The sequence below is a fragment of the Amblyomma maculatum genome, chromosome 1, assembly GCF_055883805.1.
Source record: "Amblyomma maculatum isolate TAMU_Amacu chromosome 1, ASM5588380v1, whole genome shotgun sequence".
Lineage (NCBI taxonomy): Eukaryota > Metazoa > Arthropoda > Arachnida > Ixodida > Ixodidae > Amblyomma > Amblyomma maculatum.
The window spans coordinates 438,852,923-438,875,916 of NC_139344.1; the positions used below are offsets into that span (position 1 = coordinate 438,852,923).

Sequence of the window (22,994 nt, forward strand, 5' to 3'; positions counted from 1 at the left end):
CACCTTTCGTATGGGAAGGTGATATCAGAATCAACCTGCCAGAACCTTTTGCATTCTCTTTAACCCTACGACACACAGGCACGTCCATACCACTTGGATGAAGCGTGACTTTATATGTGGGTTGGTAGCTTACGCTCTCGCGTCATACATTTAAAGGATGAGCTGAAGTGTCAACTATAGTGTAGCCCCTTACACTAATAGTGCGTGATAAGGGAACAATGTAGCAGGCAAAAGAAGCTTCCGTCGATGATTTCGCAATTCAACGAGGGTTAACCGGAGCGAAACCACAACTAATTTTTGACCAGTCGTTACTATCTAACGAAGAGTGCCTGACAGCTATTGTAATAAATGGCCACGCGGAAGATTACTTATAGCGATATTCTCGTTACGTAGCTATTTTCACAGATGCTTCCCAAAGAGATGAAAAACAGCTCTAGGTATCTATTCCCAGGCACACATTTGAAGCTCCTTTGTACGGATTCAAGAGGATACACCAATATTTACTGCTGCATTGCTTGCGATTGGCATGGCCCTTCTAAAACATCCCTGTAATATTGCTCACGTAATTATACTCACTAAATGATTGTCAGTCGTAGCTGCACTGGAAAGCCAGACGACGCGTCTTTGGAAGGAAACGCTTATGTTTTTCCTTCCTTTGCATTTACAGGAAGTGCGTTTTCAGTGGGTTTCGAGGCACTGTGGCATTCCTTCGAATATGATGGCTGATATCTTTAGTCAATTAGGCTCTGAATGGGCATATTGACAATGTTGCGTCTGACATTATTTCGCGAAGTATATCCAGTTTTGGTTGGTTGGTTGGTTGGTTTGTGGAGAGGGAGAGAGAGAAATAACATTTATTGCACCCGTCAAAAGGTTGGCGAGGATCCGAGGCGAAGCTCTGTCCCAACCATGTCCTCCCCCTCAGCCGTCGACCTGGATCCCTTGGATCTTAGCAGCGGAAAGGGCAAGACGGATGACTTCTCGTTGCCCTTTTTCGTCCTGCTTGAGAAGCAGTGCCTCCCAGGACTCATCTGTTGGGTCATCTAGGACACGTCCATATCATATGGATCATGTATGCTATGCCATCGCAACGTTTGCACCTGGGGCTAAAAATTTCCGGGCGCCACTTGCTGTAAAGCTGGGGGTTCGGGAATACTACAGTCTGTAGCTTACGCCGCATAACCTCCTCGCTTTTGGTGAGTTGCTTACACGCTTTCGGTAGTACTGATCTGCCTAATTTGTAATGATTTAGGATATCTTGGTAGGTGTTAAGGTCATCGTCGAACTGCAGGGGCTCCTCATCGCGCAAGGGGTACGGGGTTGCGCTTAAGTCGTCACTGGGATCCCGGAATGTAGCTAATCCTCGGGCCAGTACGTGCGCTTTCTCTTTCCCCCTCAACCCCTGGTGCGCCGGTGTCCAAATGAGCGCCACCTTCTCTGCCGGTGGTGAACCACTGGCCAGCACTCTTGCTGCTATGGCCGAAATGCGGCCCGCGTCAAAGTGTCTAATCGCTGATTTCGAGTCTTTAACCATAATTTTGACCTGTTGTTGTGTTAGAGCTAGCGCGATGGCCACCTCTTCCGCCTCCGTTGTGGTCGAATTTCGGGGGCTGCAGCATACTACCGAGCCCCCGTCTTCTCTAGTTGCTACTGAAACACGTCCCCTACCGTTCGCGCATTGTGCGGCATCTGTATATAAGACGTCCTGTCTTCCCTCAAAACCGGCTTGCAGCACTGTTGCTCTGTCACTCCTCCGGCTCTCATGATAAACGGGGTGCATGTTTTTGGGGAGCGGAGGTATTTTTAATTTGTCTCTAACCTGTCTAGGTACTTTTTCTGTACGTCTGGAGCATGCTTGCGGCTCATACCCCAGTTTTGCCAAAATGCTCCGACCAGTACGACTGCGCAGCAGTCTATGGTATTGTGAAGTCCTTGCAGCTTCAATGAGCTCTTCGAGGGTATTGGAGACCCCTAGTCTCATAATCTTGTTTGTCAATGTATTGGATGGTAAACCTAGTGCCGTTTTTATCCCTTTACGAATGAGAACGTCAAGTTTCCCCTTTTCTGCCTTGTGAAGCCGTAAATACGGCGCCACGTAGACTATCCTACTGATTATAAAAGACTGGACTAGCTTAAGGAGGTTAGCTTCTTTCATTCCCGCATGTTTGTTTGCGATCCGCATCAGGAGTCTACAGGTTTGACTGGTGCTAGCGTCTAGCCTCTGTATCGTTTCCAAGTTCCTGCCGTTGGCCTGAATTCGTAATCCCAAAACTCTAATGGTTGCCACCGTTGGTATAACGTTACCGTTGACCCTGAGTGTTATTTTCGGGTTATCCTGCTTTATACGCCGACGATGGGGCGATCGCATTGACGTGAGAACGAGCGCTTCCGATTTCTCGGCCGAACATCTGAGCCAGATCGGTTCTAAGTATCTTTCTATAACTTCGATTGCCCGCTGGAGTGTCCAATTTTACCGTCACTGCCCCTGCACATCCACAGAGTCAGGTCATCTGCATATAATGTATGGTGTAGCCCTTGGATTTCGTCTAGTTTTGGGGGGAGACCAATCATGGCGATATTAAACAGCGTCGGGGACAACACCGATCCCTGTGGTGTGGCTTTGTTTCCCAGTCGAATACCTTCTACTGTGTGTCCCCCCATACTGATAGTTGCCGTTCTATCGCTGAGGAAGTCGCGTATGTAGTTGTACGTGCGAACTCCAACATCTAATGCACTGAGATTCTGCAGAATAGCCGAGTGCTTCACGTTATCAAAAGCTTTTGACACGTCTAGACCAACGATCACCCTGGTGTCTACTGTTGAATTGTGTATGATCTGTTCTTTTAGCTGCAGCATGACATCGCATGCGGCCAAATGCGGTCTAAATCCTATCATGGTGTTCGGATAGATATCGTTGTCCTCCAAAAACCGGTTCAGCCGGGCCTGAACAACATGCTCCATTAGTTTCCCCACGCATGACGTGAGCGAGATCGGACGCAAGTGTTCGAAACCCGGCCGCTTCCCCGGCTTCGGGAGGAATACGAGGTTTGCGGCCTTCCATGTCGCCAGCAGCCGACCGGCCTCCCAACACTCCTGCATGAAGTCTGCGAGGTGTCGGATCGACGCGTCGTCCAAGTTTCTTAGCATTCGATTGTTGACTCTGTCCGGACCTGCAGCAGTCTTTCTTCTCAGTCTATTTATTTCTGCCCGGACTTCGGCAACCGTTATCGGGCTATCTAGCTCCAGGTTTTCCTGGCCCTTGTAATCAGGCATTTGTTGGCCTATACCCTCTGCACAGTTCAGATACCGGTCTCGGACTTGGGCTATGAGAGTAACAGCGGTCCCATCAAAGGTATGTATTAGCCTGTGAATTTGCTGCCTGGCCTCCAGTTTAGATTTGTCGGGATCTAGAAGATGCCGAACTAAGTGCCACGTACTTGCGTTCCCGATATTCCTGTCCAGTTTTTCACAAATGCTGCCCCAGTTTTGCCTCGTTAAAATGAGCGCATATTCTTCAATTTCTTTGTTAAGCACTGCCAATTCTCTGCGCAAGTTCCTATTCCCTCTTTTCTGTGTGAGACTCGTTTCTAGATCCTTCTTCTTACGCCAGAGCCTGACCATGTGACGGTCTACTCCTTCAATGTCTTCGTCAACCTCCACCTCCTCCGTTGCTTCGTTGACCGACTGAATGACCTTTTTATTCCAATCGTCAATGTTACTTATGCCTTTCTCGTCACCTGTGCGGCCATTTCGGAAAGCCTCCCAGTTCACCAACGTTGCCTTTTTGGTGCGGACGACCGTTGGGCCGTTATCTACTACGATTTCTATAATTTTATGGTCGCTGCCTAAACTTTCACCTGTGTTGCACCACGTGGCGTAAATGCAGCCTCCGGTTAGAGTTAAATCCGGAGATGTGTCTATCGAAACGCTGTTACCCTGGCGGGTTGGTTTCAGGGGATCCGTCAGAAGCAATAAGCCATTCTGCTGAATGCTGTTCCATAGTTCGCGTCCTTTTACCTGCGTGTATCTATACCCCCATGCCGTGTGATGCGCGTTAAAGTCCCCTACTATCAACAGGGGTCCTGCTTTCGCTATCACTCGCGCTTTGGCGAATAGCTCATTGAAGTTGCATTGACGCTTTTGTCGAGGCGGGCTATATACATTGAGGATGAATAGACTTTTTAATTTTCTTTTCTGCTGGATTATCTCGATTAGTATATGGTCAACATTTGTTGTCCCGGTATTATGCTGCAGCACCGTTACATTCCTTTTGACAAGGGTGACCACTCGCGTGTTGTCATCTCGTCCCGCGTATGATTTGTAACTCGCTAGCTTAGCGTGCTTACTGCACTCCTGCAATGCGATTACTTCGGGTTTGTCAATGTTGGTCAAAAAAGTTTCCTGCACCGCGCGTTTGCGACTGAAGCCCCTACAGTTCCACTGCCAAATCGTATTTCTACGGTGATGCAGAGCCATTTTTAATGGTATGAATCTCTTGGTAAACCAACTGAATTCTCTCGTCTCTCCTAGCCATTTTGACCCGCATCTCTGCCATAGCACTGTTCAAGCGTTCTAACGCGGTCATAACTTGTTGTTGGAAAATTTTGTCGTCGTCTTCTTTTTTAGCGAATCGTTTTTCCAATCCTTGGACGCGGGTTTCGAGATCCAGCTCGGGACCTCTTTTCTTTTTTGCTGCAGGAGGACTGTCCATAGGGGTCTTTTCCTGTTCCTTCTGCGGTGCCTCCGCTACCGGCATTTCGGTCTCCATTGATTGTGAAATTTTGCCTATCGCAATGATTTGTTCCTGCAGTGCCTTAAATTGCGCCTGTAACAACTGATTCTGTTTTTTTAGAGCCTGAACCTCAGTTGAGTCCTGAGAGTCACTTGCTTTGACACGGCGGTAACGACAGTACCACATCGTTTGAGACATTGCATGTCAAAGGATCTCAAGCGCCGAAGACCACTACAAGACCGCGATGGATGATGTCCTTATCCAAGCATGACAGCTCGATACGGACAAGTATATTTTTTTTAATGAAGCGTAGGGTTATAGGGTGTTCATATTTATTTTGCAAGAGGCATATAGGTAAGCAAAATCTCACAGGAACCGCGAAACAAACAAAAACACTCCTGTACACGCCGCATCGCGCGCGTAAATCACTGCGGGCTAGCACGCGACGCGAAAACACATCCACACTGACTAGGTTTCGCCGCTGAGCCGCAAGGTGGCGACTCTGCTCGATGTCGAGGCCAATAGTTGGACGGTAATCATTATATCGGTATGTTAACAAATGTGGGGTCTCGGTATTTCCACCAGCAACTCCTTTGCTCATATATCTAGTCCATTGCTTCAACAGGATTACACAGGTGAATCCGGCTAATTATCTTGGTATTACTTATCAACCAGAATTAGATTGAAGCATTCATATCGAGAGCAATGTACTTAAAGGAGAGCGTGTTTTAGCCAGTCGGCTGACATGAAGTTCAAATAACTTTTAGATGCGTTGCGAAACGTTATTCTTACCAGAAAAAGCCTCTGTGAGATATATACTTTGGTTGTGTGCTGTTTTATGATGTGCGAACTACAACACTCAACCCGTATTCTTACCGGAAAGCCGGGCTGTACGCCTCTGGCTTGGTCTCCTGAATGCAGTTTCAAACACACTGCTTTATCTGGAAGCCCGCATCCCTGACACAAATTCCTGCTTCCAGCTACTGACGGTGCATACGTTCATCAGGTACTTTGACCCGGTTATTGGTGTCAGCACTAATATTGTGGTGTCTCAACCGGCCGTTTCTTTTTTCATGACCACGATATCAAATGCCAAATGTTAAGCTAACGCAAAACTTTTCAATCCCCATTGTATTCAGTTCATTGCAAGGAGTTGATAACTCGTAGGCAACAGTGGAATTTCATTACGACCACATCTTCCCCTTCCATGCAAAGCACGTGCCCGCAAACGTTTTGAACGGTCTTCTATTCGAACACAAAGGCCATTGCCCTACTTATGCTATTCTTGGTGCTTCCGTCAGCTGCGAAAAGCGGCAGTTGGCATCTTTTCGGGGCATTTCGCTAGGGGTTATTCTGTCCGCATCCCGGCAAGATTGATATACTCTTTACGGCATGTTTGTCTTTTGTATTTCCTCTACACAAAATTTCATGTCTCGAGTCACACGTTATCATTCTCGTTCATTGTTTCAGAGTTTTAGCCTGGCTTGAAACATTGCAATAATATTATTTGAGCAGTTTTCTTCGAAATTTTATTCCATTCACATTTAGAGAGGTTCGTTTTGTCTTGGTTCAAAGCCATGCAGATATTCATTCAAACGAAGGGGGTTGTTTCTTACCAAGATTGGCACTTATTGCGTCAGTGACATATCTCCTCCCTAACTTCAGCGGGTTGGCGATTGCAAGGTTTCAGCGATTCAAGCACATTCCAGGCAGGCACATGGCTCCTTAATAAATACCACTAATTATCAGAACTTAGTACATAATAAGAACATCTCGTCATGTAAAACAAGAATATGTGAGGTATCAATTACGCGGCTCAGGTACAAGATTCCAAGTTTGAATTTGTATTTATGCAGATGTGGGTGGACAGATACAAAGCTATGTGACACATGCGGGGTATACTATGGAGCATTCCTGCTCTCCTGTCAGGAATTTACACTTCAGAAAAAGACTTATGTGGATACCGGTTAGGTCTTGCCTTGTCTCTGCCAGTGATACTATCATTTGGCACAAGCGCTAAAGGATTTGATTAAGTTCAATACGCGGGATTCTCTATGAATAGATAATTGCAGCTGGTAGGTTGGAATGCTAACTCTTATAAATATCTTGGCGTCTGTTTTTCCACCAAAATAGTACAGATTGGCTCTATTATAGAACCGTTGGTACCGGCAACCCGGAGCCAGAGCACTGAGCCACTGAACCTACGAAATTTACAAGTGCAGCATATAAACAGATTAATCATCATCATCATCATCAGCAGCAGCAGCTAGAGTATACCCCTCTCCCATATTTTTCCTACTTTGCCGGTCATATGGTACCTGACTCTACCGGACCCCAAACATTTATCTGCACCTAATGAATACGAAAGGAGTAACACGAGCCATAAACTAGTCCGAAATAAACTAATGCTCACCACTTCTTCCCATATGCTGAGATAATACGGATATGCACTCAATGTTTTCTAAACTGCCAACTACCTGAAATTCTGCGGCTTTGCCACGCCCTGGCTCCAATTGGATCTTTGTTCCACATTTCTTGCTCGCAGAGATAGTCTATTCAAATACTCGTTTTATCGCGATTTTGGACTTCTGAGCAGGTAATGGCTTTTATGATGATATGGTAGATATAATCAGGTGTAGTAACATTGTTACCGCTATTAAACAACAAAAAACTGAAACCGCGGCTAGGCAGCGCAGGACACGCAAGTAAAATTATAATAATAAATTATATCTGTGGTTTTAGTGCGCTGTAATTACACACATAAGATCATCTTGGGCTAAAATAGGACTCGCATGCTCCGTTGCTCTGATTAACGGACTTTTTTAGTGCCGCCATCAATAGGAAAGACGCCATGAGGCACGGTGCGTATCACATGCTGAAGCGCTTCCGCCGATCAGCAGCTGTGAACTGTGTATAAATATTATCTACACAGCACCTATCTCAGGGGTCACTGGAAGACAGATATATTATGTTAGGCATATAAAAATGACAAATCCAGTTAGATCGCCCCATGCTGCGTGAACAAGCATTCAATGATGTTGTTTCCATTTTTAGTTTAGGCATCAAATCTGCGCTCATTGATATATGACTAGATTTACATGAAAGCGATGAATCAGCGACATATGTTGAACATGAGAAAAGGGAATATTTTTTTCGATTCAGAAGCGCTTCATGTCATTGCTCAATGTTTTGCTCTTGTTTCTTCTTGCGACGAATTAAAGGCTCTGCCAATATGCAGTGCTGTCCAGGTAAAGGATGAATGGTATTTAAACGTTTGTATTTATAAATGAAAGCTTACAGCTGAATATTTCTGCAATGATTCAGTAAGGATTACGTGTCGGTCCTAATGTACCTCACGCTAGCAGTTTGCGGCCTTATACAGCTTCCTACCTGGGTTTTACTTGCAGGCTCGGACTGGTACGCACAACACCCTCGTTAAGCGATGGCTTCCGCATCTGAGGGATCTCCGGACAAGCCTGAACGCCCTCCAAAGGCGGAGGGAGAGGTGTCCAAGCTGTCGTCTCGAAAGAAGCGCAGTGCTCCAGTCATCGTAGCGCCTAAGGACAAATCCCAATCACACAGCCTGCTGAAGAGGGATTCAAATGTGGATCCTCGATTACGAGATCTCGCAGAATATCTGCGGGACCTGCCGATATCCGCCGCCAGCGCTCGTTGGCCGGCAGCTCCACCAACCGCTTTAAGGGAGCGCCTATAAGAGTGAAAATTACGAGTCGTCAGGCTGCCCTTCTCCGATCCTCGCAAATCCCAGCCACGTTGAGAGGGCCAGCACATCGTCTCTTCAACAAGGTGGGCAGATTCTTCCATCTCAAGCTCGGGACAAAGGCTCTACGTACGACCACATGCGTGAGGAAGCCGTTGGACCAGCCTCAGGTGTACTAAGTGGTGCTTCTCAGGGTGAAATGGCAAAGGAGGAAAACATGCTTGTAGCGGCGACTTCTACCCAGCCTCCTCCCGCTCCTGGGACGACGTCTACCATAGGCGATCCGCCCAAGGCTACAATAATTCGTCCGCAGTCTGGAAAGTCCCCTTTAGATGATGTCAAGGTTACCGTGTCTCTTCAGAACATTCCGCCTCCACGGGAGTCTAGCGCTGATACCAGCGGCAGCGTTGTGAAACCAATGAAGAGCATCGTGACGAGCCCCACTATGCGAGGTCTGAGAAACTTCGACTTGAAAGACATCGTGAGTTACTTATTTTGGCACTTCATGTCGACGTCTGTTCTATATTTGAGGCATCTTTTGCCGCATGTGCCACATACAGCTTACGAAGCGCCATTCTAAGTTAGATTTTAACCTGTCCAGGTATTGCCACATCATCCCACTATTATCTGCGGATATGAAGATTTGAAGTGCATATGAAGAAATCGACATTTAACTGCCCCGCTTGAACTTGAAAAAAAACGAAAAGCACAATTAATGATATTTTGGAGTCACGCGGGTGTCGGATCAGATTGCAAGAAGCACAAGGGTGCTTCTTTATGTAGGGCAAAAAGATCTTATACTTTTCTCACCCCCTTTTTATCATGTCGTAAATTCCGCTATGCGGAGTTCAGCTCCGGATTTACCCTCGTTGTTTCTCGCTATGACCTCAACTTTGATCTCAAGATCCTTGTTTTCGCTACCGGCTCGGATAAGGCATACACACTGAAATGTTTGCGATACTACGCTTTTCCCTTTTATATTTAAAAATTTTGTGAAATCTACCGAACAGTGAAACAGATAATGAGGCATATTCTCCCCCCTCCCACCGAAAGAAAAAGATGAGGCCCAACTGCGGGGCTGGGAATGCTTTTGCCCCATTGTTTGCGGAGACGGCTCGCCTGTCACCAGTGGTTGTATCTTTTGGAAGCTGTCATTGCACCCGCCACCGTTTCATTGGCGTATGAGGGCTGTTGCGACACACGTATTTCTCTTTCGCTCCTCTTCTTCATCGTTCCTTCTCCATTTTCTCCTCTCTCGCAGGAGGCAGCGGAGGTGGTTTAGCAGCAGGGCCAGTAGCAGGCCCGTGCTTTTTTTCTGACTTTCTACTGTCGCAACAACCTCCACTTCCACCCCAAGAAGAAATATTGTGTGTAATTGACCAGTGTGTAATTGATAATTTACATAATTTGTTTGGTTGGTTTGTAGGGTCTAACATCCAAAAGCGACTCAGCCAATGACAGGCGCCGTAGTAGAAGAGTAGGAAATTACACCACCTGGAATTCTTTAACGTGCACTGACATCGTACAGCACACGGGTACCGCTTCGTTTTGCCATCTATTTCTTAGCACCCCTTGCTGCGTCACAGGTCTGACCACCGCCGTGGTCAGTTTTTCCTCAGCCGCTAGTGACTGAAGGCAGGGGTTTATGGAACTAATCAAGAGATGTTACGGCCAGTTACTGCACCAGGGTGGCCAACTGTGTTCTGGTGAGGGAGTGCGTTTCCTGAGGTGTTTACCGGCATCAGGTCGCACCACGAACCTGTTTATGCAATTCCATCGACACGCGCATTTTTTTTATTATTTTTTTATCCGGTAGAGAATTGCGTGGCACCGGGATTTGAGCCCCGGTCCTGTTGCATGGGAGGCGGATGGTCTACCGCTACGCCACCGATGCACCTAAGGGAGATCAGTGAGTTGTAAGTTTGTTGATAGGCAGAGTGAGATAAAAAGTAGTGCTGACATCTCGAGCGCGGCAGACCGGCCTGTATGGCCAAGAAAGGAAGAAATTATATCAAATTCCTGCTCAATAGTGTCTAGAACGTGACCAGGAGATCCGCGCTAGCACCAAACTGTGATGTCCGCGTACAAAAAGTGCTGAAGATCGTGGATAGACGAAAGCTGAACCACGAGAAGAGCCATGGCGATACGAAAATGGAAGGGTGAAAGCACAGCACCCTACGGGGTTTCATGGGTGAGACGGTGGGGTGTAAAAGTGAAGTTCAATGCCTAGAAACGGCCTGGCAATTAGAAATAAAATCTTGACTGTTGTTATATATGTGGGAGCAGCAGTCGGTGCTGGAAAGGCAGGTAAAAATATTGTCATGGGAGACGCAATTGACTGCCTTGCAGACATCGACAATGGCCTGAGCGTGAAGCTGAGAGCTACCACAGGTGATAAAAGTGAAAGAAAACCGTCCTGTGTAGACAGATGAGGACGAAACCCAATAGGTGTATGAGGGAGCAAGATCGAAGCTTCCAAATGTGTACCAAGCCTAGTGAGCGCCATTTTCATCGGGTTTTCGACACAGGAGGTCAGAGAAATATGCCTGAGATTGGAAAGGGCTGAAGGCTTAACAGGTCTAGGAATGAGAGAAATAAGTGAGGAAACTCAGGACGATGGCAGAGTCTTCTTGCCAGGCGGTGTTATAGAGGTTGAGAAGGTGATCTTTTACGTTAGCGCGAAGATTGCGAAGAGCAGAGCGATTCCATCTTCATAGGAAGCCAACCGAAATGCCTTAGCAAAGAAGTGCAGCTTCAAGCTCGTGCAGTTTAAAAAGGGCACTGAGGTCATTGCTTGCAGAGCCTCTATATTCAGCGGAAAAGTGGGAAAAGGGGGAGGGGCGGGGCAGATTAGGATCTGCAAGGGATGCGAAAAGTTCATCGGGAGATTTTGTGACTTGGACTTTAGCAAGTAACGGGGCAGGGGCAAGGTAGGTACGAAGGAGGGTTCGAATGACTCCAGGTTGATTTTTTTATGGAGCGCCGTGTCAAGATTGTTGCATAGGATATTCCATCAAGAATCATCATGCTTGGAACATTATGCCACGAGGTTGTTTCGCGAATTTGAAAATGAGGTCTGCAATTGTAGGTTGCGGGGTTGCAGTCTGGCTGTTCGGAGGTTATATTTGCGAGGCTTCCATAGCCTGATAAGATGGCGGTTGTCTTCAGAAGTGAGATATGCAACGGTCTTCATGCGAGTAGAGGACGAAGCCGCTTGGAGAAGCGCATTAGTCCATTCCTCATAGAAAGTGAAGGAGGCTGAGGAGAGGAGACAGCGAAAGGCATGCCATTTGGTATGTCGAAAGCGCTGCTTGCGGGTAGGTGTCCGAAGACGGACGGAGATGGAAATAATGTAATGGCCACTAAGAAGGGCTGATCACTAAGGTGATATAGGAGCAGAGCAGTAATTGAGGAGAGGGGTTGTGTGGCGCTGGGAGTACATGCCCACCCTAGGAGTACTCTGGGGATGTTGATGAGAATGAGGTTAGTTGCTGGGCCATAGAGTAGAGTGGATGGCTGGCACGAAAGGTCTGCGAATAACCCCACAGTGTGCGGGTCATTGAAGTCTTCGCATAGATGTACAGCCGTATGAAAGAGCAATGCGTCAAGACATTTACCAAGGACCGTGGCGTGAGTGGCGTGAGGGAACGAGGGGGGGGGGGGGGTTGTAGAAGGACAGCAGTGCCAGGCTGAGGTGAGCCTGAGAAAGGTAGTAGAGGGTGCTCACCAAGTAGGATTGGAGCAATAAGGGAGTGTCAAGGGCTGCTATTGAGAGGTCACGGCAGACGTAGACAGAAAATAGAGGGCTAGTAGCTATAGAGTGCAATGCCGAGTAGCTAGGAACGTTAGCGGAGCAGCGCGTTTCCTAGAGGAGAAGGAAGTGCGCCAGAAAGGGGAGAGTAAACAGATACTGGCGCAGTGGAGTACGGTGATTATTAGGGTTGCGACAGTTCCACTGAACTATATTGAGGTCCTTCATGTTGACATCAAATTATTCTGATTGCGCTGTGGCAAGAAATCGTGTTACTTTGGGGTAGTGTGAAGAAATTCCGTGATGGTTTGCAGAAAATTCTTGAAGGTGGAGATTAAATTAGGGATGAATTCGAGCAGAAGGTTGAAGTGCGCAATTTGGCATCAATTTGGGTGATTACCTCCTCATATTGTTGGAGGCGGCGGTCAAGGTCACACTGGTGTTTGCGACGACATGTTTTATGTTTAAAAATTTGGAATGGATTGTAGGAAGAATCGGATACATGTGAGCCTCAAGAGCATCCAGGTGGCAATGGATAATGCTGAGATCTTGTATGAAAGGGCGAATGGCCACTTCCAAACTAGCCACACGGAAACCTATGACATGAAAGCGTTGTTTAATAAAGGGCGGGGGAGGAGGTGAGTGGGAAACGAGTGACTGTGGAGATTATTGGAGAGAGTAGCGAGGCTTGGGAAACGGATGCGTCAGAAATTTACGAGATGGAGAGTCCACGACTCTGTTCTGAAGCTGAGAAGGTGCCTATGCTACTGCTGCGAAGGAGCCGGGAGAGAAATAGAACGCGTGCTCTGCAAGAGGAGGACAGTCATAGCTATATATATATATATATATATATATATATATATATATATATATATATATATATATATATATATATATATATATATATATATATATATATATATATAGGGGGCTGCGGAGCAGCCGGTTGTTTCCTGGCGAAGGTTGACAGGCTGTTGGTAGGTATTCTTGTTACACTCCTTATTTGTCTGCTTATAGTAGGGGCGAATAGGGCCGAAAGTAGCACCAGGACTGCGTGCATTCATGGACAGAGGGCGACCGGCAGATGGGTTAAGTTTACTTGGCCAATCTCGAGACACCGGGTAAATCCAGGAACGAGAGCTTTGTGAGGGCGGCATCGAAATGCTGTTCGTCGAAACTAAACAGTGCTGGGGATGACAGTAACCAGCAAATGCAATTAGTACTGTTTCGGTGGACCACATTATGCGCGGGGTTATTACGGCTGTGTAGGTCTCTAGCTCCTTCACGAGATCGGCAGTGGAGAGGCCGCATTCGGCACATGAGTGAGACCGATGCAGGGAAGAGGAGGCTTGAGAAAGTAGGGACGGACTTTTACGAGCTTACCGGAGAGGTTGATGTGGGTGATATAATATAGAAGGTTGGCGGTGAGGCCAGAGTGCGTTTTCAGAAAGACCAGGTTTAGCACTCGCTTGTCTCGAGGATGAGGTTGTTAATGGAGCGTTCAGAGAGGTTGGTAGCGTCTATTATAGTTTCAAGCAGTTCGTAGAGCCGGATGGTAGGGGCAAGGGTGCCAGGCGGGATCTGAAGCCCTTCTGATAATACATCCAGGTCAGATCTGGCAGGTTTCGCAGACTTGCGAGTGGCACGACCGTTTCTCAGCATTCGTCAGTAGATGGAATAAAGTCCATGGTTGAGTGGAGTGCAGCAGCCGTGAGATCCAGTGGGTCAGAAAAGGCGCCTGCCGTTGGTTCATGGGGAGGGGGCGAATCTGAAGCCGACGATGTAGCTGGCGAGCCGTGGGGCGGCGGCAGAGGCACTTGAGACGTGGGCTCAAGGGGGCGCGTCTGAGATGTATGGACGATGGTCGGCGGCAAAGCGGCGAGTGCAGCAGGCCACGCGGGCTCGGGGGCGCGCATCTGGGATGTATGGGCAACGGTCGGCGGCGATGCAGCGGATGCAGCAGTCCCCTGCGGCTGATGCAGGGTGCGGTCAGGCATGTCAGCACTCTGCGTTCCTATAGGCTTAGCGCGGTGTGGCGCCGCTTAGTCCTGTTAGACTTCCTGGCTAGATGGTTGAAGGTGAGACCTTGCTAAAGCTGGTATAACCAGGTTCCTTGGAACGCTAGGGATCGCTTGATGTGAGTCTCGAAGCAGACGCAGTCTATCGTGAAGTGGCGGGGACTGAAAGAACGGAGCCCGTCTTTAGATAATGTTTTATGAACACACTGATAGCAACTTTCTAACCTTCCAATTTATCTCGAAGTTTTGCGCATTAAGTTTTTTCTCTTTGCACCGAGTCACCGAGCAGTTAATGTTGGTGTAGAAACGCAATGGTGTACTTCCGGGACAATAAACATAAATAAACTACAAGCAATCCAAGAAATGGTATCCGCATATATTGATTTTAAAATCTTGCGGTACATGAAAAAGGGTAGCATTCAAAAATGACCCTCAAGTGAGAACGACCCTCTTGTCCATAATTTCTACGCACATATACCTTCGCTGCAATACCATTATTTGTACCCTCCATGAAAACATTGAGGAAGGGTAGGCGTCCATAGTTTCTTGTTCATCCCCAAATGTAGGATTTCTTAGCGTGGTTTCAGGGCGAGAAATAACGTTTCCACAGTTTTACCTCTATTTGACAGCACACCTGTGATCTATATACCGCAGGAATAAATTTGTTGATGGGTGTAATGAACTAAGCACGAAGCTCACAGTCATTCCCTTGTGTAGGTCGACTATAGCCCGAAATATGCCAATGATGTGAATGTAGAATAACTTGTACTCAAAAGTATTCCCCTGGAAGTTCTTTATGACCCGGCTAACAGTGTTTATTTCAATGTACGCGCTTTCCTGAAGAGGGAGGCTGCCACTAAAAACAGCGTATGAGCATTGGACACCTAATTCGCGGAGAAAAATGTAAACATTGGTGTCGCTTCGCATGAGACCACATCCAATAGTCGGTATCTTCAACTTGTACCAAATCTTTTACGTTAATGAAGGTATTCCCGCCTATAGCACACAAAATCCCTGGTGAAGATAGCCGGACATATTGTAGAACGCATAACAAAGGAAGGCAGAATAGAGCGAAATGCGACGTCATTTGCATTCACTTTTGAGTGCATAAGATATCGCTGACATGAAGGTGTTGTGCGATGTTTTTGCGGCTGTAGGAAGAAGGAAAAGAAAATGCACAGGCCTGCTACTGTCTCTGTAGCTGAGCCACCTCCGCTGCTTCGTGCAAACAGAAGAGAAAATAGAGAAGAAAGAAAAGGAAGAGGGAGAGAAAGACGCGCACCGTAACACCGTCGTCCACCGCCGAAACTGTGGCGGGTGCAATGACGGCCCACAACAGATAAAAATTCTATGGTAGGCTAGCCCCCGCCGCTAGTGGCGGGGACCTTCTGGTTCCAGCCCCCGTTGTGTGATATCAGGAGGCTATGAACCCACGGGACGAACTCATTATTCAAGTGGCTTTTAACGCGGTAGCGTTAAGGAGCTCGTGTCGCAGAAAAGCCGGTGTAGTCGGCGTCCAGTTCCCGGCATGCACTTCATAAATAAAAAGCAAGTTCCAAGATGGGCTGGGTGGGAATAGAACCAGGGTCTCCGGAGTGTGAGACGGGGACGCTACCACTCAGCCACGAGTTTTTTTTTCTTTATTTCCGAGGTATACATGAACAACAAATTGTCACACTTAATAAAACACTTCAGGTGCCCTTGAGCTGACGCGTGTGAGGTTAAAATTTCTTCAATTTTACTAGGTCATCCAGAACTTCTGCCCACTGTGGTGGGTCGGGGAGCGCGCAGATACATTCTCGTAGATAAACAGCACTTTCAACAAAATTTTCACGTACACTGCGATTGTTAATATCTTCATGCCTTACTTGCATCCGTGTTTTCCACAAGCTGTGGAGGCCCAGAAGCATTATTAAAACATAGGGTACGTCTTCGTTCTCCACCGGTAAAAACCAGATGCCATAAGGGTTTAGTGGTAGCTCTTTTTTAATTGTTGTTTGTAGCACGTCCAAATGAAATACTGCATCCCAGCAGTCTAATAATTAGTGTTCAATTGTCTCTGGCTTCTTGCAAAGCAGGCAGTTTGTCGTCCAAGGGACATAGATTCCTTTTTCGTGAAGCCAGGTTTTGAAGGGTAGAGTGTTCGAGTGCAACTTAAAAAAGAATGTTTTGGCAGCCGGTCGAACTGGCATCCTCTTCACTCGTTTTAAAATATCCTACCCTGGGCCTCCACGGTAGGGCTCACGATACAAAGGTGCCGGCAGCATTATTTCCACTAGGTCCTTATACAGCTTTTTCTTGCCAACACTGTACAAATATTCACCGGAAAAACGCACTTCTAACAACTTGTAAGAGAGAACTACCTCGCGCAAATAACCTCTGACAGCACCACGCATGTTTTCACTTGAGGAGACAAGAAATCCGGGTAACAGCCTTTGCAGCCGCACTTGCATGACTGTTCTTAAAAAGGTGTCATTTTGGTCGCGAAGAAAAAAAAACGCGATACCACTTGGCGCAGAAACAAATGAATCAAACCGACTCCTCCGCTTTTTAAAGAAAAAAATAAATTCGTTCGCCTCGTCTTTTCCCAGGTCGAAGTCCAAAGAAAAACCGCAAACACACGATGAATTTTTGAATGGCAGTTCGTGACGCACATAGAACATTTATTACATACCATATCTTTGAAATCAAAAAAACATTGCAGATGAACGCGCGTGAAAAGATTGACAGTTGCCTTCCCTGCCATGCTTCCGCTTTCTCTCGCACTCTATTTGTTTCTTCCTTCCAATGTAAGCTAGGATCGCGATAACATTGTAGGGGCACACCCAGATACTGCATTGGCACGGAAGACCATTGCAATCGGGAGAAAGAAGCCGGTTCAGCATCCCATAAGCCGTGCCAAAATTCGGAGCTTTTTTCCCAGTTAACCCGACATCCAGTCTGGTCACAAAACTTTTCAACAACGTTAACCAATTCACAAATGCTCTCTCTGTTTTCACAAAATACTGCAATGTCGTCCGCGTATGCAAGTAGCTTCACATGCGCCGATTGAAGCTTGAAACCCGGGATGCATTCATTATTGAGAATGGCCAAGCATAATGGCTCGAGATAGGCTGCAAAAAGCAGAGCAGAGAGTGGGCATCCTTGCCTCACCGAAGAACGCACTGCGAGACTGTCAGCGAGATCGCCATTCACTATAATACGCGTCGAGCAGTTTGCGTACGCCATTCTCACTCCCTCCACGATTACCGAGCCCAGGTTACAATGCTCTAGAGTGGGGAAAGGGTGTCGTGTGATACGCGATCGAACGCTTTTTCCAAATCCAGCTGAATCATGGCAACCTGACTTCCAAGCGTGTCTACACATTCCAGTACGGTTCGTGCCACATGTATATTTGTGGCGATGCTGCGACCTCTCATGCCGCACGTTTGGTGCGGTCCGACTAATTTGGCTATTACACTCTGCAATCTCTTCGCTAAAACCTTCACAAAGATTTTGTAATCAACATTTGTCAGGCTTATTGGCCTATAGGACTTCACCAACAGGCGTTTCTCCGGATCATCAATTTTTGGAATAAGTACGATGTGTGACGTAGTAAAAGATAATGGCACTTGTTTGCGTTCGTAGGCTTCTCTTATCACTTCCAACATAAGGCTGGAAACATGGTTTTTAAATTCTTTGTAAAAGGAGGCGCTCAGCCCATCTGGTCCAGGGGCTTTCCCACATGGGAGGTCATCTATGGCCTTTTCTATCTCTTGCAATGTAATAGGCATTTCAAGGCTCTCTTTCACATCATCTTCGAGCGTTGGCATTAGCTGCAAATATTCTTTTGGAAACCCTTCACTATGTTCGCGCGTATTACTCAGAAGTTCAGCAAAATGTTTCAGAATCGCACACTTTATATCTTTAGCATCGTTTGTGATCTGCCCTTCATGTCTTATTTGCCTGATTTCCTTCTGGCAAGCATACCTTTTTTCATCTGAGAGCGCTCGCTTTGTCGGCGCCTCGCCAGCCCACAGTTTATCGCTTCTGCATGTATAACCGCGGCTCTGTACTTCTCAGCGTCGATTCTTTCTAAATGAGATTTCACATCTCTTATTTGCTTCGTGAACTTTCCTAGCGCACAGCTTTCCATGCACAACAGGCACTCAAGTTGTCCATGAAGTTCCTTTTCTGTTTCTTTCTGTTTGTACCGAATAACACTGCTCTTTTCTATTGCTTTTATCTTCACCTGCTCTTTAAATCTTTCCCATTTATCTGCATCGCTTTCTTCATGCACCTTAAGCAAACATTCCAAATCGTTCGTGATTACCTTAACATACTCTTCGTCCTCCAAAATTTTCTCGTTCAGTTTCCATAGATGCCAGTTGAAAACAGATTTCTTAACCTTCATTCCAAAAGTCTCACTAACAAGGCAATGATCACTAAACGAAATAGGTTTTACAGTATAGTCGGTAGAGATTGGAACGAGATCAATAGATACATACAGCCTGTCTAGTCTCGCATGACTATCGCGTTGAAAGTGCGTGTATTCCGGACGGGTTCCAGCAGAAAACACATTTCCAATGTCTTCCGAGCAATAGTCATGCACCAATACATTCAACAGTACAGCGCTCTTGTCCTTGACTGGTCTAATCTTCGCTCGATCAGTAGCAGCACACACACAGTTAAAATCGCCCAATACAAGGAAAATTTTGTCACATTTCAAGTACGGCTCGACTGAATAAAAGAAGTTTTGACGATCACTTTCAACATTGGGGGCGTACATACAGACAGCACGCCAAAATAAATTTGAGAACAAAAAGTCAACAATCAAGAGTCGGCCACTTTCGCATGCAAATACGCAGTGTACGCTTATACCCAAACTATTGCGAATGAAAAGAAGGCATCCGCCTGATGCCCCCACTAAGTGACAAACACACACATCAAAGTTTGCATGAAAAACAGACACCATGCGGTCTGCATGGTCCTGAGATTCTATCTTCGACTCTTGAACGGCTAATAAGTCGATTTCATTATCTAGCAGCAGGCGATTCAACTGGCATTGCCGCCTTCGGGCTCCAAGCCCTCTAACATTCAAGGTTGCTACACGTAATGGGACATCTAGCTTAATTGCCATGCATCTAGAGAAAACGGCGCCTGATCCATGTGATGCCTACCTCAATCGTCCATGTTGCTCTGCTTGTCCGAGGTTCCAAAGCGTACGTGCTCGTATCCGGCCTCCCAAAGGGATGTCTGAATGCGTACTGAGGCGTGCCTGACCACCGCACTTGCCACCTTCCATAAACACAAAGAGCCACAGCCGAAAACAGGCTATGACGGCTGATGCACCCCCTGCACTCACATGCATTAGGTCACGTCCAAACAACGGAGGCGGTTTCCCCACCTGCCGCGTCTCGGATGAAACGTTCAGCCGAGGCCTCAACGTCGAACGTCGAACCCCCGGTGCTTTCGATGGCGACTCGTCACTGCCACCACCAGGCTGCAGATCTTCACCGGCGCTCTCATCATGGGGCCGCTTCCCAACGGGTAGGCCGCTTACTCCTGCGTTGAAGTCCATAACTTCGGAGTTGGGAGACTCCGCGCTGCCTTGGCTTTCGAGCACAGGTTCTCTGGCGTCCGCCACGCTGTTACTTGCGTCCAGTTGGGAACCATTCTCCACTGGTGCAGAATCCGCTGTTGCAACGGCCGTGGACGTCCTCCTCATTGTCAAAGGGGTCAACACCGGCCCATCATTCCTTGCCGGTTGCCCGGTTGTTTTGGCTGCCTCTTCCGCGTCCGCCTCATCTATCAGATGCTCGGAAAAATCTTCGCTGTTCCCAGGTCCAGCGATGCTCGCGTAGCTGCGAGAACACTGCCCTTCTTCGTGGCCAAAACGACGGCATGCACTACAACGCGGAACCTTACACTCTCGGCGAATGTGGCCGGTACTTCGACACCGGAGACATAACGGAGGCCTTCCAGGTACTACGACGAGCGCCAACTCACCGCCGACGTTCAGCTGGTGCGGCGAGTCGTCCAGTTTGACCCCCACTTTCATCTTCAAGGTGACAATCCTGCTAGTTGAACCCTTATTCGATATGCCATGCACGCGCCAGCGCTCCCTGGCCACTTCGGAAACCTTTCCATACGGCGCGAAGGCCACACGCACATCTTCATCCGGAACATTGTGAAGCAACCAGTGGAGCTTCAGCCTCACATCCTGGTTAGCGGGATCAATAACGAGGCAGCGACGTTGCTTCACACACAACTCACCCACTCCAGCAATCTTCTTCACAGCATCCGCGTCTTTCATAGTGATGGCCCAGACGTGGCTCATGCGATACGCCCCCATGGCGATAACGTCAGGGAGCAGCGAACGCTGAGCCAACGCGTCTCGGAAATCTTCCACCCGGTACGGGCGGGCCCTGATATCCGCGTGCAAAAAAACTGTGTTTAACACAAAACGCCCTGTTGGAAGACTTGGCAGAACAACCTGGTAGTCATTATCCTGTTCCATAGCCTTGTTACCGCGGCCCGACTCCCTTTTCTCTTTTTTAACTTTCACTCCCACATCTTTCCCTTCCCTTGGCGCAAGTTCAAGTGAGGGTTTGCAGATGACAGGAACGCCACACAAGCAGGACACCTCTCGAGAAATCTCGCGGTATATGAGAGATCACGCGCACAGATCTCACGCACAACTCTTGCCCACAACTCCCGCGCACTGGATTTCGTTCCATGAGCCTGGAAGGCTTTCACCTTAAAAGGGACGTAGCATTACACGCGATTGTTTACTGGCTCGATTTTCATTGCAAACGTTCCAAGTTCCCGAAAAAATTCCCACGGCTAACTTTTGAACGCATCTCAAGTATTTCTCACACTGTGTGGACAATATGAAAACTAAATAATGGAGGCGAATGTGTTATTTCATGTGAAATTTATGTTAGATTGCATGCTAATCACCTTCAAAATCTAATGCTAAAATAACATATGAACAACGACCTCTTTTGCTCACACGTACGTCCATACCCATCGACCTCTACTACCTGCTGAAACCTGCTGCACTCAACAAAAGAATGCAATATAAGTCATCGGTACAGATAACATTCGTTCCATCTCTGTGGAGGTCTTGCGCTGGGTGTTTCAAACGATTGCGAGCTATTTTTTACGTCGTTCGACTCATCACCGTCGTTAGATCTCTTTTGTAGATTGACAGTTTTTCTGCCTTACGACGATAGGAGTCGTTGAAATTCCAGCGAATGAGCTCTGTAGAGGTAACGGTACAAATAACGGTAAAATAAAAATATAAACTGGCGCGTCCCCATTTTTTACTTCACTCATTGCGTACTCCTCTCGCGGCGAGTGCGTACAAGACTCCCACCTTCACGGGAAAATTTTACTCTGAGTGCATCTAAAGAAAACAAGAAAATGAGGGGCCACAGTGCTTGTGAAACTGGACTTTAAACAAAGTTGGCTCAAAACCAGAACTATGTACTCATTAAATCAGCCGCATATAAAATCGCCTCATAAAAACCGGATCCTAGCGCAATGTGCTGGTCTCAAAAGTGGCACCTTGCAACCCCTTCGTTCCCAGTAAGAAAGGAAAAGAAAGAAAAAAAAATGTATTGCTTATTCCTGCCTCTAACGTCAGTTATCCAGCATAATATTTTAGCTGGATCGTGCGCCAAATTGACCCAGTTCACATCCTACAAGCTCCGCAACCAATAGGTACGTGTAGAGCGAATTATCAGTAACAGCTTTGCAAGTGGAAAGTCTCAGCGGCGAGGCTAGAATGAAAGTCTTCATAGAATTCATGGTCGCCTCCAACTCAACATTGTAAACCATGTGGCAGTCGTGGCCGAGTGGTTTGGGCGCCCGTCTCGGCTGCGGGAGGTGGTCAGTTCGAAACCCGCCGCCGGACACCCACCGGTAAAATTGGGTACAAGCGTCCCCCGGCCCGGCGCCCGGCTCTTTGAGGTGTGTGCGTTTGGAAGAGGCTCTGCTAACCCTGCTGTGCTCCTTCGAGGGCTTAGTTTCGAACAACACTGCCCTGCAAAGGCTGTGCTGATGGCGGCGATTCAGTGCCCTACAGGATTGTAAAGTCGCGAATCAGCTTAGACATCGACAAGGAGTGAAATAAACTAGCAAGGCGGAAGCACATATTGACTATTAAGCGGTTAGATGGAATAGAGAGGTAGTGGACAATACGTTGAAAAATATGAATTCGCCCTTAACCGACAAGGACGACAGATTATTGTTCAAGCAATTAACGATTACCTTACAGCTATTGTTACGAATCTGCACAAAAAGGCGATAACCAACGAATAACATCGTAACGCGTCTAACCCCACAGGTAATGTAGAAGGGAAGACGTCAAAAGCTGATCATAACCGCAAGGCATTCCGACATGAGGAACTATAACTGGAGCCACTCAAGGATGCTATATAGCGTTTTATATGAGTGCTGTCATTTTGCATAGGCCGCGCCATCCATCAGCTAAGTTGAGAACAACCGCCATGCTGGTATGTGCGGTCGCATCCGCTGAACAAGAGACGAGTAGCGTACATCGGCATTTCTGAGCTTTCACTTCTATATTTTTGCTTTTGCAAAGCTTCTAACGGAAACAGAAAGGCTTTTCAGCAGTAGTCAAGCCGGTCGGTCACTAATGACCGGAATTTACACGCCTGATCTTGCCGGCCCAGGAGTTCAAGTCTGTATAAAATTAGTGTGTAAATTTTATCTGGTTCATAGAGACGGTGTCGCATCACTGGCCGCGAAGACGGTGAACCAAGC

General features: G+C 47.3%; 1 protein-coding gene across 1 annotated transcript; it reads right to left on the bottom strand.

Moving 5' to 3' along the window:
• Nucleotides 1-19,382: 19,382 nt before the first annotated feature.
• Nucleotides 19,383-22,774, bottom strand: LOC146209529 (uncharacterized). Its single transcript, XM_084580398.1, has 3 exons — nucleotides 22,767-22,774; nucleotides 19,567-20,788; nucleotides 19,383-19,499 (listed from the first exon to the last, which is right to left on the bottom strand). Exons 1-3 carry the CDS (start codon nucleotides 22,772-22,774, stop codon nucleotides 19,383-19,385), a joined length of 1,347 nt encoding a protein of 448 aa, XP_084436524.1.
• Nucleotides 22,775-22,994: the final 220 nt, after the last annotated feature.

Bases quoted from the DNA above. Each gene is read 5' to 3' on its own strand.
- LOC146209529 (XM_084580398.1), bottom strand. The intron at 19,500-19,566 runs GTGAGTGCAGGG...TGTTTATGGAAG, and splicing joins TTGGACGTGACCTAATGCAT to GTGGCAAGTGCGGTGGTCAG.